Source organism: Dipodomys spectabilis, unplaced genomic scaffold, assembly GCF_019054845.1.
Source record: "Dipodomys spectabilis isolate Male_0828 unplaced genomic scaffold, ASM1905484v1 ptg000234l, whole genome shotgun sequence".
Classification (NCBI taxonomy): domain Eukaryota; kingdom Metazoa; phylum Chordata; class Mammalia; order Rodentia; family Heteromyidae; genus Dipodomys; species Dipodomys spectabilis.
The window spans coordinates 16,804,411-16,817,348 of NW_024870911.1; the positions used below are offsets into that span (position 1 = coordinate 16,804,411).

Consider the following 12,938-nt stretch of genomic DNA (forward strand, 5'->3'; position numbering starts at 1 on the left):
CTTCATTCAACCCTAGGGTCCTAGGCAGAAAAGAAAAGAAAAGAAAAGAAAACTTGACTTTTGGGGATCAACACAGCTTATATTTGTTTCTATTCTTTTTTTTTTTTTGGAGCTGGTCCTGGGTCTTGAACTTAGGGCCCTGGTGCTGTCCCTGAGGTTTGTGCTCAAGGCTAGCACTCTACTACTTGAGCCACAGCTCCACTTCTGGCTTTTTTGGTAGTTAATCAGAGATAAGAGCTCACAGGGTTTTTTGCCCAGGCCAGGCTGGTTTTGAATTGTGATCCCTGGATCTCAGCCTCCTGAATAGCTAATTATAGGTATGATCTACCAGCACCAGGCTTGTTTCTATTCTTCACCAGCAACCTGTTGGTGATTTTTTTGAGGAAAAGCAAAAACATAAGCCAGGAAATTCTTCCTTCTTTCTTTTTCTCTCTCTCTCTCTCTCTCTTTCTTTCTTTCTTTCTTTCTTTCTTTCTTTCTTTCTTTCTTTCTCTTTCTTTCTCTCTTTCTTTCTTTCTTTTTCTCTCTTTCTTTCTTTCTTTCTCTCTTCCTTCCTTCCTTCCTTCCTTCCTTCCTTCCTTCCTTCCTTCCTTCCTTCCTTCCTTCCTTCCTTTCTTCTTTTTTTTTTTCTGTAACACTACTGCTGATTTGACAATTTTATAGATGTTGACTGTCAGTTATTTGTGTTAACAATGGATTGGTTGTTAGTGATACTTGGATAGAAGTGTTTTAATTTTTTTTACTTGGTTTTGTATATATTGGCAATAAACAAAATTTTGAGAAAGTTTTTGTAGCCTGTAAGTTAGCTGCCAAGACACAAGAAGGTTCAAAATTAGTCTATTATTTCCCATATTTATAAAATATTAAGTGAACAATGTAATACTATCATAGAAGTATAACAAATCATTTGTACTAGATTATTTAATTCTCAGAATAATAATCCCCAGTTTACAGCTGAGGTGTAGGGAGATTAGGATGGGATTTTTCCATTATTTTGTAGACAGGTTTGGACAGTTTAATGCAGAACTTGATACTTAGTTCTCCTAGACCGGAAGTCGATCATTTCTGAAAGATCTCTTGATTTCTTTCTTTCTTTTTTTTTTTGTTGGTCATGGGGTCTGAACTCTGGGTCTGGGCACTGTCCCTCAGCTCTTCAGCTCAAGGCTAGCACTCTACTATTTGAGCTACAGTGCCACTTCTGGCTTTTTTTCTGCTTATGTGGTGCTGAGGAATTGAACCCAAGGCCTAATGCATGCAAAGCAAGTACTCAACCACTGAGTCACCTTCCCAGCCCAACTCTTGATTTCTTTTGTTGGGAATAGTTCCTCTATAGCATAACTGCTTTCATTCTTAATTATACCATATTTATGGGATTGTTAACAGTAAAAAAAAATGGGCTTCAGAGCTGAGATCTTGTACCTTCTAAGATGTAGTCTGACAATAAAGTGTCTAACTGCATTACTTTACAGAAGAAAGTGACCTATAAGCAGCTTGACTTGTTAGGATAGATGAAGTATTACACAGATCTGCACTATGTTGTTTTCTCCCCCTAACTTGGTGACATTTGAAGATGAAAATAAGTTTTCGAATCCTCTTATTCTAATGTAATCCAGGTGGTAGTCACTTAGAAGTTGTTTCTTTGTATTTTCTGCTGTCTGAAGTCTTTGTTGCATAGGGAAACATCTGAACCTAGGTCTTTTGTTTTATGCTTTGAATCTGCATTATGCATTCTTTTTTTTTTTGTTTGTTTGGGTTTTTTTTAAACTGTATTTTTTTTGTCTTTTCTTTTTTGGTACTGGGGATCGAACCCAGGACATTGCACTTGCTAGGCAAGCACTTTGCCACTGAGCTACATCCCAGCCCTGCATTATGCATTCTTTTGCATATATGATTTACATACTAGTCTATGAATCCAATCTAGAAAACGGACATGAAGTTAGGGTGTTTATTCAAGAATTGCTTTAGGTCATCAGTCCTGATGAGGTCTGATGTTTCAGAAAATCCAAAATAGTATTAGCCTTAAATTGGGGATCTAGTATACCAAGATCCACTTGTATTCCAGTAGCTTGAGAATTTACTATTTTTTATTTATATCTGAAATGAGATTGGTCAGTCCTATCCAAAAATGCTTTATACTAATGATGAAGGTCCATTTTATGTACCTTTATATTCTGTTGATATGGAAATATACAAATAGGTTGTAAGAAAGCTAATGATATATTATTCCGTTCTGTTCAAATCTTACATATTATTCCTTTGGAAAAAATAGACATTTCTGGAGATGGGAAGGTGGTCATATCCAGAAATCATAAATAGTATTTTAATACCACTACTAACCTTTCTGTTGATTCTATGGCTTATATGTTTATCTTTCACTTTTTTGTGGGTAACTGCTCTAAGATTACTTAAGAAATTAGCTGCCTGGCAACATCAAAGTGCAGAAGTTAAAATGAATTGCATGCCTTCTATTGTCTAAATTTAGAATCATGAAGAGCCCCTGTAGAATTGAACTTAGGATTTTAACACACTGTTTCATTCTTCAGAGTAAGGAGAAGATGGGTAGCTTCAAATTAATTTTACACTGTCATCCAAATCACTTCATTAAGACAGAGTCCAGTAAAAAGTCAAAACTACCCAAAAACAGCAATGGGAAGGGAGGAATGAGAGGGAAAGAGGGAACAGCCTACACTAAGCAAAAGGAAAAAAATGTAAACATCACCTGAGGAAAAAATAATTGGTATTGTCAAAGCTCATAGAATTCACAAACTACGGGCTGGGAAGGTGGCTCAGTGGTAGAGCGCTTGCCTTGCATGCATGAGGCCCTGGGTTCAATTCCTCAGCATCACATAAGAAAAAAAGAAAAAAGCCGGAAGTGGTGCTATGGCTCAAGTGGTAGAGCGCTAGCCTTGAGCTGAAGAGCTGAGGGACAGCGCCCAGGCCCAGAGTTCAGGCCCCACGACGGACCAAAAAATAAATAAAAATAAAAAAAAAAAGAATTCACAAACTACATAGACCATGATAATGACAAAGTGCCTTGTGAAGGTTAAAATGTGTTTGTGATTTTAACTATCACTATTCCAAAATACTGTGAAATTTACATAATCACCTAATCTCAATTTTTTTTCCTAATCTCAATTTTTTTTTTCCTAATCTCAATTTTTAAAAAAAGAAAGAAGGGATGGGTTAGGAGCGATGGGTGATAATGTTATCAGACAGCTTGTATTCATATAGTGTTTTGTAGAATGGGAACTTCTTTGTACAACTACTTAAAGATAATAATTTTTTTAAAAAGGAACAACAACAAAAAAAAGAACCTAAGATCTGAGGATCAAGGTTTAAAGCCAGTCTGGGCAGAAAAGTCCATGAGACTCTTATCTCCAATAAACTACTCAGAAAAAGCCAGAAATGGTGCTATAGCTCAAGTGGTAGAACACTAACCTTGAGCACAAAGAGGCTCAGAGACAGTACCCAGGCCCAGAGTTCAAGCCCCAGGGTCCCCCGCCCTCCCCCCCAAAAAAGATTAAAACATCTAAAGAAACTTTCAAAACTGAATTTTTTTCCAAATTGAAAATTAAATAACACATTTCTTTAAAAAAAAAAAAAAAGTCAAAACTATTCTGAGAATTTTGACTACTATGTTACAACTTGGGCTCAGGGTAGTGAAAGAGATAATATTTTTCCTTTGCAGGTGAATTGCTAGAAGCTATCAACAGTCTTTAAATTATACTGGATAAATACAGTTCTTAATACTTCATTTGGATGAATGAGGAAATACAACTGCTAGAGCTCAGGTGAGCATTACATAAGGTGCTTTTGAGTGGATTTTATGAAGATAGAATTGTTTTGTGAATTCAGACTAGAGTTTATCTAGGACCTTCTCCCTCCCTCTCCCCTTGTGGGGCTTGAACTTTGGGCCTCAGCACTGTCCCTCAGCTCTTTAGCTCCAGGTGAGTGCTCTGCCTTCTGAGCCACAGTGCCACTTCTGGTTTTCTAGTGGTTAATTGGAGATAAGAGTCTCGTGAACTTTCCTGACCGGACTGGCTTTGAAATGCGATTCTCAGATCTCAGCTTCCTGAGTAGGATTACAGACATGAGCCAGTGGCACGTGGCTTATAGAGGACATTTTGAGGAGAAATTTACTTATTCAGTGTACATTTAGCTGTATATGAAATGTGAGGATCCGTTGATATAGTTGTATAGAATCTCAACACAAGAAAAGATAGGTAAAGGAATGGTTACTTTAAATAAGTAATTTAAATGTGAGTTAAAATTGTATTAAGATTTTACCTGTAGTCAATGCTTGTTTAATACTTGATTTGGTAATTGGAAAAGTAGGATCTTTTGCTACTATAGTAAAAAAAAAAAAAACAATTAAAAAAAGGTCAGGAACTTATTATTAATTGAGAAGGAAAATTTATAAAAATGCAATGTCTGATTGTGACCCTAGAATTATACAAATGGTCTATGTGAATAAACTAAAAAATTGATTTCCTTACTATTCTTGCTAAATTAAGCCTATGTGCAATTTCTTTCCTTTTGTTGAGGTTTCCATAGTATAGTTTTTAGTTACTTACTGTTACATTAAGCTTGAGACTCAAACATAGGACCTTGTGCGTGTTAGGCAAGTTCTCTACCATTGAACTGAATCACCAGTACAGATCAGTTTTATAAGAGAGACGACTTTGGAGAAATGAGATACACTCAAAGGATTTGCTAAGACAAAGTGTTATGAAAAAGGATTATGGGATGATTTCTTATTTTCTTTTTTCTTACCTACTTGTGAAAAACCTGTATTTCTTTTATAATTGGAGGAGGGAAACACACTTTTTTTTAATTTTTTAATTTTTTTTTTGGTTGGTCGTGGGACTTGAACTCTGGGCCTGAGCGCTGTCCCTCAGCTCTTCAGCTCAAGGCAAATGCTCTACCACTTGAGATACAGCACCACTTCCGGTTTTCTGGTGGTTTATTTGGAGATAAGAGTTTCATGGACTTTCCTGCCCAGGCCAGCTTTGAACCTCGATCCTCAGATCTCAGCCTCCTGAGTAGCTGGGATTACAGGCGTGAGCCACTGGCAACGCACTTTTTTAAAATGTTGATACTGGAGCTTAAACTTAGCTTTTTTAAAAGCTCAAGGATGATGTTGTACCGCTTGAGCCACAGCTCAACTTCCAACTTTTTGCTGATTAATTAGAGATAAGAGTCTTATAGACTTTTCTTTCCTGACTGGCTTCAAATGAAATCCTCAGCCTCCTGAGTAGTTAGGATTACAGGCATGAGCTACCAGTACCTTGCCCCACACCTGCATCTTCTCTCTCTCTCTCTCTCTCTCTCTCTTCTCTCTCTTTTTGTACCACTAGGCTTTGAACCTAGCATTTTGAGCATGCTAATAAGCAAAGGCTCTCTGTCACTGAGTTTCTTCCCCAATACTGCTAGTATATTTTGATGTTCCTGACTTGACGTAAGTGAACATATTAGCAGTTTTACCTACCATTGCTCTCATCAACATGGTAAGGGCAAGTCACATTTTAATGTTACTTTGAGAAATAACAGCTTGTTGTTATGAAACTAGTTTGACTTTTTAGGCCTTCTAAGGCCTCACTTTGGGAACTGATGTTCTAGATAGAGGATGCATTATATATACAGAGATACTGAACTGAGAAAAAACAGTTTTCTAGGTCAACTACAACTAATTTGTTATGTCTGAAAATCAAGGTGTAACATGAGAGAAAAATTAGTTAGGGGCCAGATCACAAAAGCATTCCCTTGAATGTAGAATTTACTCTTTAGGCAGTAGAGAATCATTGAAGGATTTAAAAGAGATACCTATATGTTTGGTAGGAGGTGTTTATAATTGATATTGTTATTTTTTCAAAATGATTCTTTTGCAGCGAATCTAATAATAGAGAGGCCAGTAGAAAATGATGAGGTCTTAAAGTAAGCCACTGACTTGGTCATGTAGTTACAGAAATAGGCTGTACAGACTAGTACATGGGTTAGAGTAAAGCAGACTTGAGTCTAGCAGCATCTGTGTGCAGGCTGCTTGGGCAGGAACCATAACTATCAAGTCAATTATATGATGTCCCCTCAAATAATGTTGTTTAAGCAGTTGTCTCTGGAAAGGTAATCACTATTCTGACTTCCATTACCATAGGTTATTATTACTTTTTTTTAGTGGTGGGGGAGAGGGCGGTGCTAGTACTGGGGCTTGAACTCATGGCCTGAGCACTGTCCTTGAGCTTTTTTTGCTCCAGGCTAGTTCTCTTACCACTTGAGCCACAGCTCCAATTCTGGCTTTCTGGTGCTTAATTGGAAATGAGTCTTATGGAAAGCTGGGTGCTTATGATCCTATAATCCTAGCTGCTCAGGAGGCTGAGATCTAAGGATCCTGGTTCAAAGCCAGCTGGGCAGGAAAGTCTCTGAACCTTTTATCTCCAATTAGCCACCAGGAAACCAGAAGTAGCAGTGTGGCTCAAAGTGTAGAGTGCTAGCCTTGAGCAAAAAGAGCTCAAGGACAGTGCCCAGGCCCCAGTGTTCAAGCCACATGACTGACAAAAAAAAAAAAAAAAAAGGCTTAACCAGCACTGGTGGCTCGCACCTGTAATCCTAGCTACTCAGGAAGCTGAGATCTGCGGATCATGGTTCAAAGCCAGCCCAGGCAGAATCTATACATCCATGAGACTCTCATCTCCAATAAACTATTCAGAAAAAAACAGAAGTGGTACTGTGGCTCAAGTGGTAGAGTGCTAGCCTTGAGCTAAAGAGCTGAGGGACAGTGCCTAGGCCCAGAGTTCAAGCCCCATGACTGACAGGAAAAAAAAAAAAGTCTTACGGACTTTCCTCAGATCTCAGTCTCTTGGGTAGCTATGATTCCAGGCATGAGCTAGCTGTCTTGTTTTTTATATCAACAAAAACAAGTGTAGGGCTGGGAAGTTGGCTCAGTGGTAGAGTGCTTGTCTTGCATGCATGAGGCCCTGGGTTCGATTCCTCAGCACCACATAAGCAGAAAATAGCCGGAAGTGGTGCTGTGGCTCAAGTGGTAGAGCGCTAGCCTTGAGCTGAAGAGCTGAGGGACAGTGCCCAGACCCAGAGTTCAGCCCCCACAACTGACAAAAAACAAAACAAAACAAATGTACTCTTTTTTTGTTGTTGTTATTCATATGTATCTTTTGAGATTAATGAATGTTATTTGTGTATAACAATGGTTTATTTTTGATCATTGTGATGTAATATTCCACTGTCTGAATGTACTATTATTTCTAGTTTGGAATTATTATGAATATTATGACACATTATTTATATGAACATTGACTGAATAATTATGAACATTCTTCTACATGTGTGACATAAATACTCACTTCTATGGATGATAATCCAGGAGTGGAGTTGCTAGGTCAAAGGGTACATGTATGTTTAGATTTAGTATTTCCAGTTTTCCAAAGTGTTATTAATTTGTTCTCTAGCCAGCAAAGTATGAGAATTCTGGTTGTGATGATATTTAATATTGTTAGTCCTTCAATTTTATGTAGTCTATTGGTGTAGTTGAATCTGTTTTGTAATTTTGTTTTGTTTTGTTTTTGTTTTGTGGGTCGTGGGGCTTGAGCTCTGGGCCTGGGTGCTGTCCCTCAGCTCTTCAGCTCAAGGCAAACCCTCTACCACTTGAGCCACAGCGCCACTTCCTCTGTTTTGTAATTTTAACTTTTCATCTTCTGATGACTTGATGTTGAATCAGTTTTTCACGTATGTATTGGCCTCTTTTTTTTTCTTCTTAAATGTAGTTTGACATTTGAGCTCAAGGCTGTGTACCACTTGAGCTATGCTTCCAGTCATTTTTGCCAGTCCTGGGGCTTGAACTCAGGCTGGGGCACTGTCCCTGAGCTTTTGCTCAAGGCTAGCATTCTAGCGTTCTTCCACTTGAGCCCCAAAACTACTTCTGGCCTTTTTCTTCTTATGTGGTACTGTGGAATCAAACCTAGAGCTTCATGCATGCTAGGCAAGCTCTCTACCATTAAGCCACATTCCTAGCCCTCCAGTCACTCGTGTGTGTGTGTGTGTGTGTGTGTGTGTGCGCGCGCGCGCGTGTGCGTGTGCGTGTGCGTGTGTGTGTGTGTGTGTGTCTCTAGCATTCTAGCGTTCTTCCACTTGAGCCCCAAAGCTACTTCTGGCCTTTTTCTTCTTATGTGGTACTGTGGAATCAAACCTAGAGCTTCATGCATGCTAGGCAAGCTCTCTACCTGGTACTGTGGAATCAAACCTAGAGCTTCATGCATGCTAGGCAAGCTCTCTACCATTAAGCCACATTCCCAGCCCTCCAGTCACTCGTGTGTGTGTGTGTGTGTGTGTGTGTGTGTGTGTGCGCCCTCCAGTCACTCGTGTGTGTGTGTGTGTGTGTGTGTGTGTGTGTGTGTGTGTGTGTGTGTTTTAACCAGTCCTGGGGCTTGAACTCTGGGCTTGGGCACTGTCCCTGAGCCTCTTCTGATCAAGACTAGCATTCTACCACCTGAGCCACAGCCCACTTCCAGCTTTTTCTGTTTATGTGGTACTAAGGAATAAAACCCAGGGCTTTATGCATACTAGACAAGCACTCTACCAAGCCACATTCCCAGCCCCTCCAGTCACTTTTGATTTGGTTATTTTTGAGATAAAGTTTTGTTTTTGTTTTTTGTCTGCAACTGGACTGGACTGTGATCCTTCTATTTGTGCTTCTCACTTTAGCAGGAATGTCAGGGGTACACCAATATACCCAAATATTTCTGTTGCTAACTATTTCTGTTGCAACGTGGTCTTGTGAACTTTTTTGCCTGGAGTGGTGTTCCTTTCAATCTCAGCCTCTTGAGTAGCTTCCAGGAGTGAGCCACTGGTGCTTTGTTTATCTATTGATCTTTTAAATGTCATCTTTTGAGTTTCATCTGTATGAAGTTTTTTTCCCCCCCAATTATTTAAGGTTGATTGTCTTTTTTTTTCCTTTTTTTGCCAGTTCTAGGAGACCCTGGACTCCTTTTGCTCAAGACCAGCACTCTACAACTTGAGCCACAGTGCCACTTCTTATTGATTGTTAGAATTCTTTGTGTGTTTTGCATGTGAGTTCTTTGTTGGATACATAAGTTTACATGTATCTTCTAGTAGTACTTTTATATGAGATGGAAAGATTGGGATACATGTGGGGATAAATTAATAAGCTTGAGTATTTTGCTAGAATTTTCTGGTGTATGTCTTAAACGGAGGTAGTCTTTTTTTTTTTTTTTGGGGGGTCCAGTCGTGAGGCCTTAACTCTGGGCCTGGGCACTGTCCCTCAGCTCTTCAGCTCAAGGCTAGCACTCTACCACTTGAGCCACAGTGCCACTTCTGGCTTTTTTCTTTGCTTATGTGGTGCTGAGGAATCGAACCCAGGGCCTCAGACATGCAAGACAAGCACTCTACCACTGAGCCACCTCCCTAGCCTGGAGGTGGTCTTGTATGTTATTTTTTTATATTTTTAGTTGCTTTACATGCTTATTTTCAGTGGGTCACATGATGTTTTGAGTTTATTTTAGCTAATTGTAAGCATTTCTGTCATCTATTTCAGCAGAACAAACAACAACAAAATTTAGTGACCTAAATTTTGCTTATAGTTTTAATGGATTGGCAATTTAAGCAGGACTCATTTGGTACAACTTGTCTTTATTGATATTGGCTAGCTTTGCTCATGTGTTTGTGATGAGGTATCTGGCTTTAGGGCCTGTGTAGAGGTACATGTCTATTATGGGGCTAAAACTGCAACTAGGTTGCTGTGGCCACTCCTGAAGGCTAATTTGCCCTTTTTGTGTGATGGCTAGCTCCCAGTAGGGTAAGGCCTGGACTTAGAAGGCACTATTGTTTATGCTGCCTTCTTGGTTAAAGCATCACAAATCTAAATCAAATTTAAGAGGTAGGGAAATAAGTTGTTTATTTGTGCTGGTCCTGGGGCTTGAACTCAGGGCCTTGAACTCATGGCCTGGGTGCTGTCCCTAAGCTGCTGCTGCTGCTGCTTTTTTTTTTTTCTTTTGCCAGTACTAGGCCTTAACTCTGGGCTGGGTGCTGTCCCTCAGCCCTTCAGCTCAAGGCTAGCGCTCTACCACTGGAGCCACAGCTCCACTTCCAGCTTTTTCTGCTTATGTGGTGCTGAGGAATCTAATCCAGGGCCTCATGCATGCAAGGTAAAGCACTGTACCACTGAGCCACCTTCTCAGCCCCCTAAGCTTCTTTTGGCTGAAGGCTAGCATTCTATGAATTGCATATGAATTACAGCTCCCCTTCTGGCTTTTCTAGTAGTTTTTTGGAGATGAGAGTCTGAAAGACTTCCCTATGCATTCTGGCTTTGAATCACTACTCATCTTTCTTGTAGCTAGGATTATAGGTGTGAGCCACCAGCACCCAGTGAGTTCTAGTTGATGGAAATTGCTACCAAAAATTTGTAGCCAACATAAATAATTGTGGCCAGATTTAAAGTAGATATGATTTTTTCCTTGTTCTTCTTTTTTCCTTTCTGTCTTTGAAATAGGGTCTGCTTAAGTTCAAGAACCTTTCTTTGTAATGGGATCTGGTTAAGTTCAACTTGAGTCCTGTTTCAGCCTCTGCAGGGCTGGTGTTATAAGCTGTGCACTACCAGGTCCACTCTTTTCTTTTTCCTTTTTTTATTCCTTTTAAAGGAAATACATTATTGACTTGTTCTTCCCTTTTCCCTTTTCTTTTCTTTTCTTGGACCTGGGCTTGCTTTCAAGGATTCAAGCTCTTGGTTCTTGGCTTGCTTGCTCATGGCTGGCACCCTACCACTTAAGCCATGCCTCCAGCCTATATTTTTGCTAGTTAATTTGAGATAGAGTGTTTCAGAGTTTTTTTCACTGCCTGGACTGACTTCCAACAGTGATCTTCCAGGTCTCAGTCTCCTGGGTAGCTAGAATTAAAGGCAGGAGTCATTAGTGCCCAGCAACTTAATTTTCTTTTTGAAGTTAATGTTAGAACAAAACTTACTTGGTTAAAGATGTTGTCTATGATTACTTAGTATGGCCAGGCACTGATATTTTCATTTCCTGACTTTGCTAGTGTTGTCCATCTTACTGTACTAACATTACACATCTGTTAATGCTGAAAAGATTAGTTTCTTCCCCAGGAGGTTAGTTTGATCTTTTTTTTTTTAATTGGTAATTACTGGGAGTTAACCCTCTGGTCTGTTTCCAGACCTTCTGTGATTTACTAGTCATTCAGAACTGTGAGCCTAAAATATTTTTTTCATTTTGGCCAGATGCAAGGAAGGGAAGACTTTTTAGAAGAGGTGTCTAGATTTTAGTTGCCTTGAACAGACAGTTTTTATATGTATTCATATGTGAGCTAAACAAGAATCTTGGGCAAGGCTGAGTTGTCAGGGGCCTGTCAGCCTATCTGGATGAATCAGCAGAAATCTTAGGAGAGGTGACAATGTCAGCACCAGGAACCCTTTGTCTTGAGCTTTTTGGGCCTCTCATTAAGGTAGCTGTCATAGCCTTACTTTAAGGAAAGTAAGAGTTACTGTTCAGGATTCAGCTGACTTTTAAAACTATTTATTTTGGAGGGGGAGGGTCACTTTCACAATAGGTGCACCATTGAAAGTGACAAGTTTTTCAGATTGTAGTTATTTTGGTGTGCCTAAATGTTAAGAATTGTTAGAATCTTTAAAACTTGACTTTAAGTAACAAGAGGCTAGTCACCTAGAGCTTCTCCAAGTAAGCTTAATTAATTGACTTGGTTCTGAGACATACATGTTTTTTAACAGTAGTAGTTTCTGATTTATATATTGCTGCAATCACAGATAATTTGTTAGGAATAGACATTTTATTGACGAATGGAGGTTGGCTACTAATTAAGGCTAATTACAGGTCTATAGATCTACTAAGTAGCTGTTTTTACTGTGACAGAGTCATTATTAAAACTTTATAGAATACTCCACTAGTCAGATAGTTGAACTTCCTACTCCTATAAGGTTATTTTCAAAGCATTTTGAGAAAGACCAGAACTCCTAGCAACATCTCACAGTTGTTTGTAGAATGGGGGTCAATTTAGCCCATTCTTCAGTGCCGTGATGATAGCTAGATCTTTGACAGTTACTGAAGCCTGAGATTATTAGATCTGGACCCTATAGAGCAATAGAATAGCTGTCAGATATGATTGCCATTCTGTTTTCCCTGAGGATAAATTTTATCTTCAGAGAAAAGGAGATTCCTGAGAATACAAGGCAGGTGGTTAAAATGGAGAACACAGGGTTGACAAGTTGGCCATCTTGTTTTGTTTTTTTTTTTTTTTTGGCCTGGAGCTTGAACTCTGGGCTTGGGCAGTTCCTGAGCTTTTGTTCTCAAGGCTAGCATTCTACTACTTGAGCTACAGCTTCACTTCCAGCTTTTTGTGGTTAATTGGAGATAAGAGTCTCACAGACTTAACTGCCTGGGCTGGCTTCAGTAAGCCACCAGAGCCTGGCTCAACTTGGCCAGCTTATTGGCTATACAAATAAGATTTACAAAACTTCAAAGACCTGCTTACCTCAGAAGAAGTCTTACCTTTGTAAATTAATTAGACAAATAGGAAACTATATCATCACTTACTATTTAGCCTTTTGTTATATATATAATACACAGATTTCTGCTGTCAGAGAGCTTACATTTTTCTTTGTGATCACAGGCAGTTTTCAAGTATGTAATTACAGATTATGGTAAATGCTGTGAGGAGAATGTGGTGATGTAATAGGACAGAACTGGGGAAGGGGAGGTACCTCAGAATGGATGTTCAGAGAAGACCTCATTGCGTTACAAATGAATTGTTTTTTTTTTTCTTTTTCTTTTTGTAGCACTGGGTTTGAACTCAGTAGGCACCCTCCCAGAGCCATACTCTAGTCCTTTTTGCTTTTTTTTTTAATAAGGTCTCATTTATTCCCTGGCCATACTGGATCATGAACC

At 39.2% G+C, this 12,938-nt stretch overlaps 1 protein-coding gene across 8 annotated transcripts in view; it reads left to right on the forward strand.

Annotated features, from left to right (window-relative positions):
- Positions 1–12,938, forward strand: part of R3hdm2 (R3H domain containing 2) — a 138,409-nt gene that overhangs the window by 20,101 nt on the left and 105,370 nt on the right. For 4 of the 8 annotated variants that reach the window (XM_042698698.1, XM_042698701.1, XM_042698700.1 and 1 more), the window contains exon 3: positions 3,689–3,791. The exons of 2 other annotated variants lie outside the window; for them this stretch is intronic. In XM_042698698.1, coding sequence (XP_042554632.1) covers positions 3,760–3,791 — 32 coding nt within the window. In that variant the 5' untranslated portion in view covers positions 3,689–3,759. Of the gene's footprint in view, positions 1–3,688; positions 3,792–9,058; positions 9,078–12,938 lie in introns of those variants that run through there. 2 more of the 8 variants (XM_042698703.1, XM_042698699.1) reach the window with 2 other exon arrangements.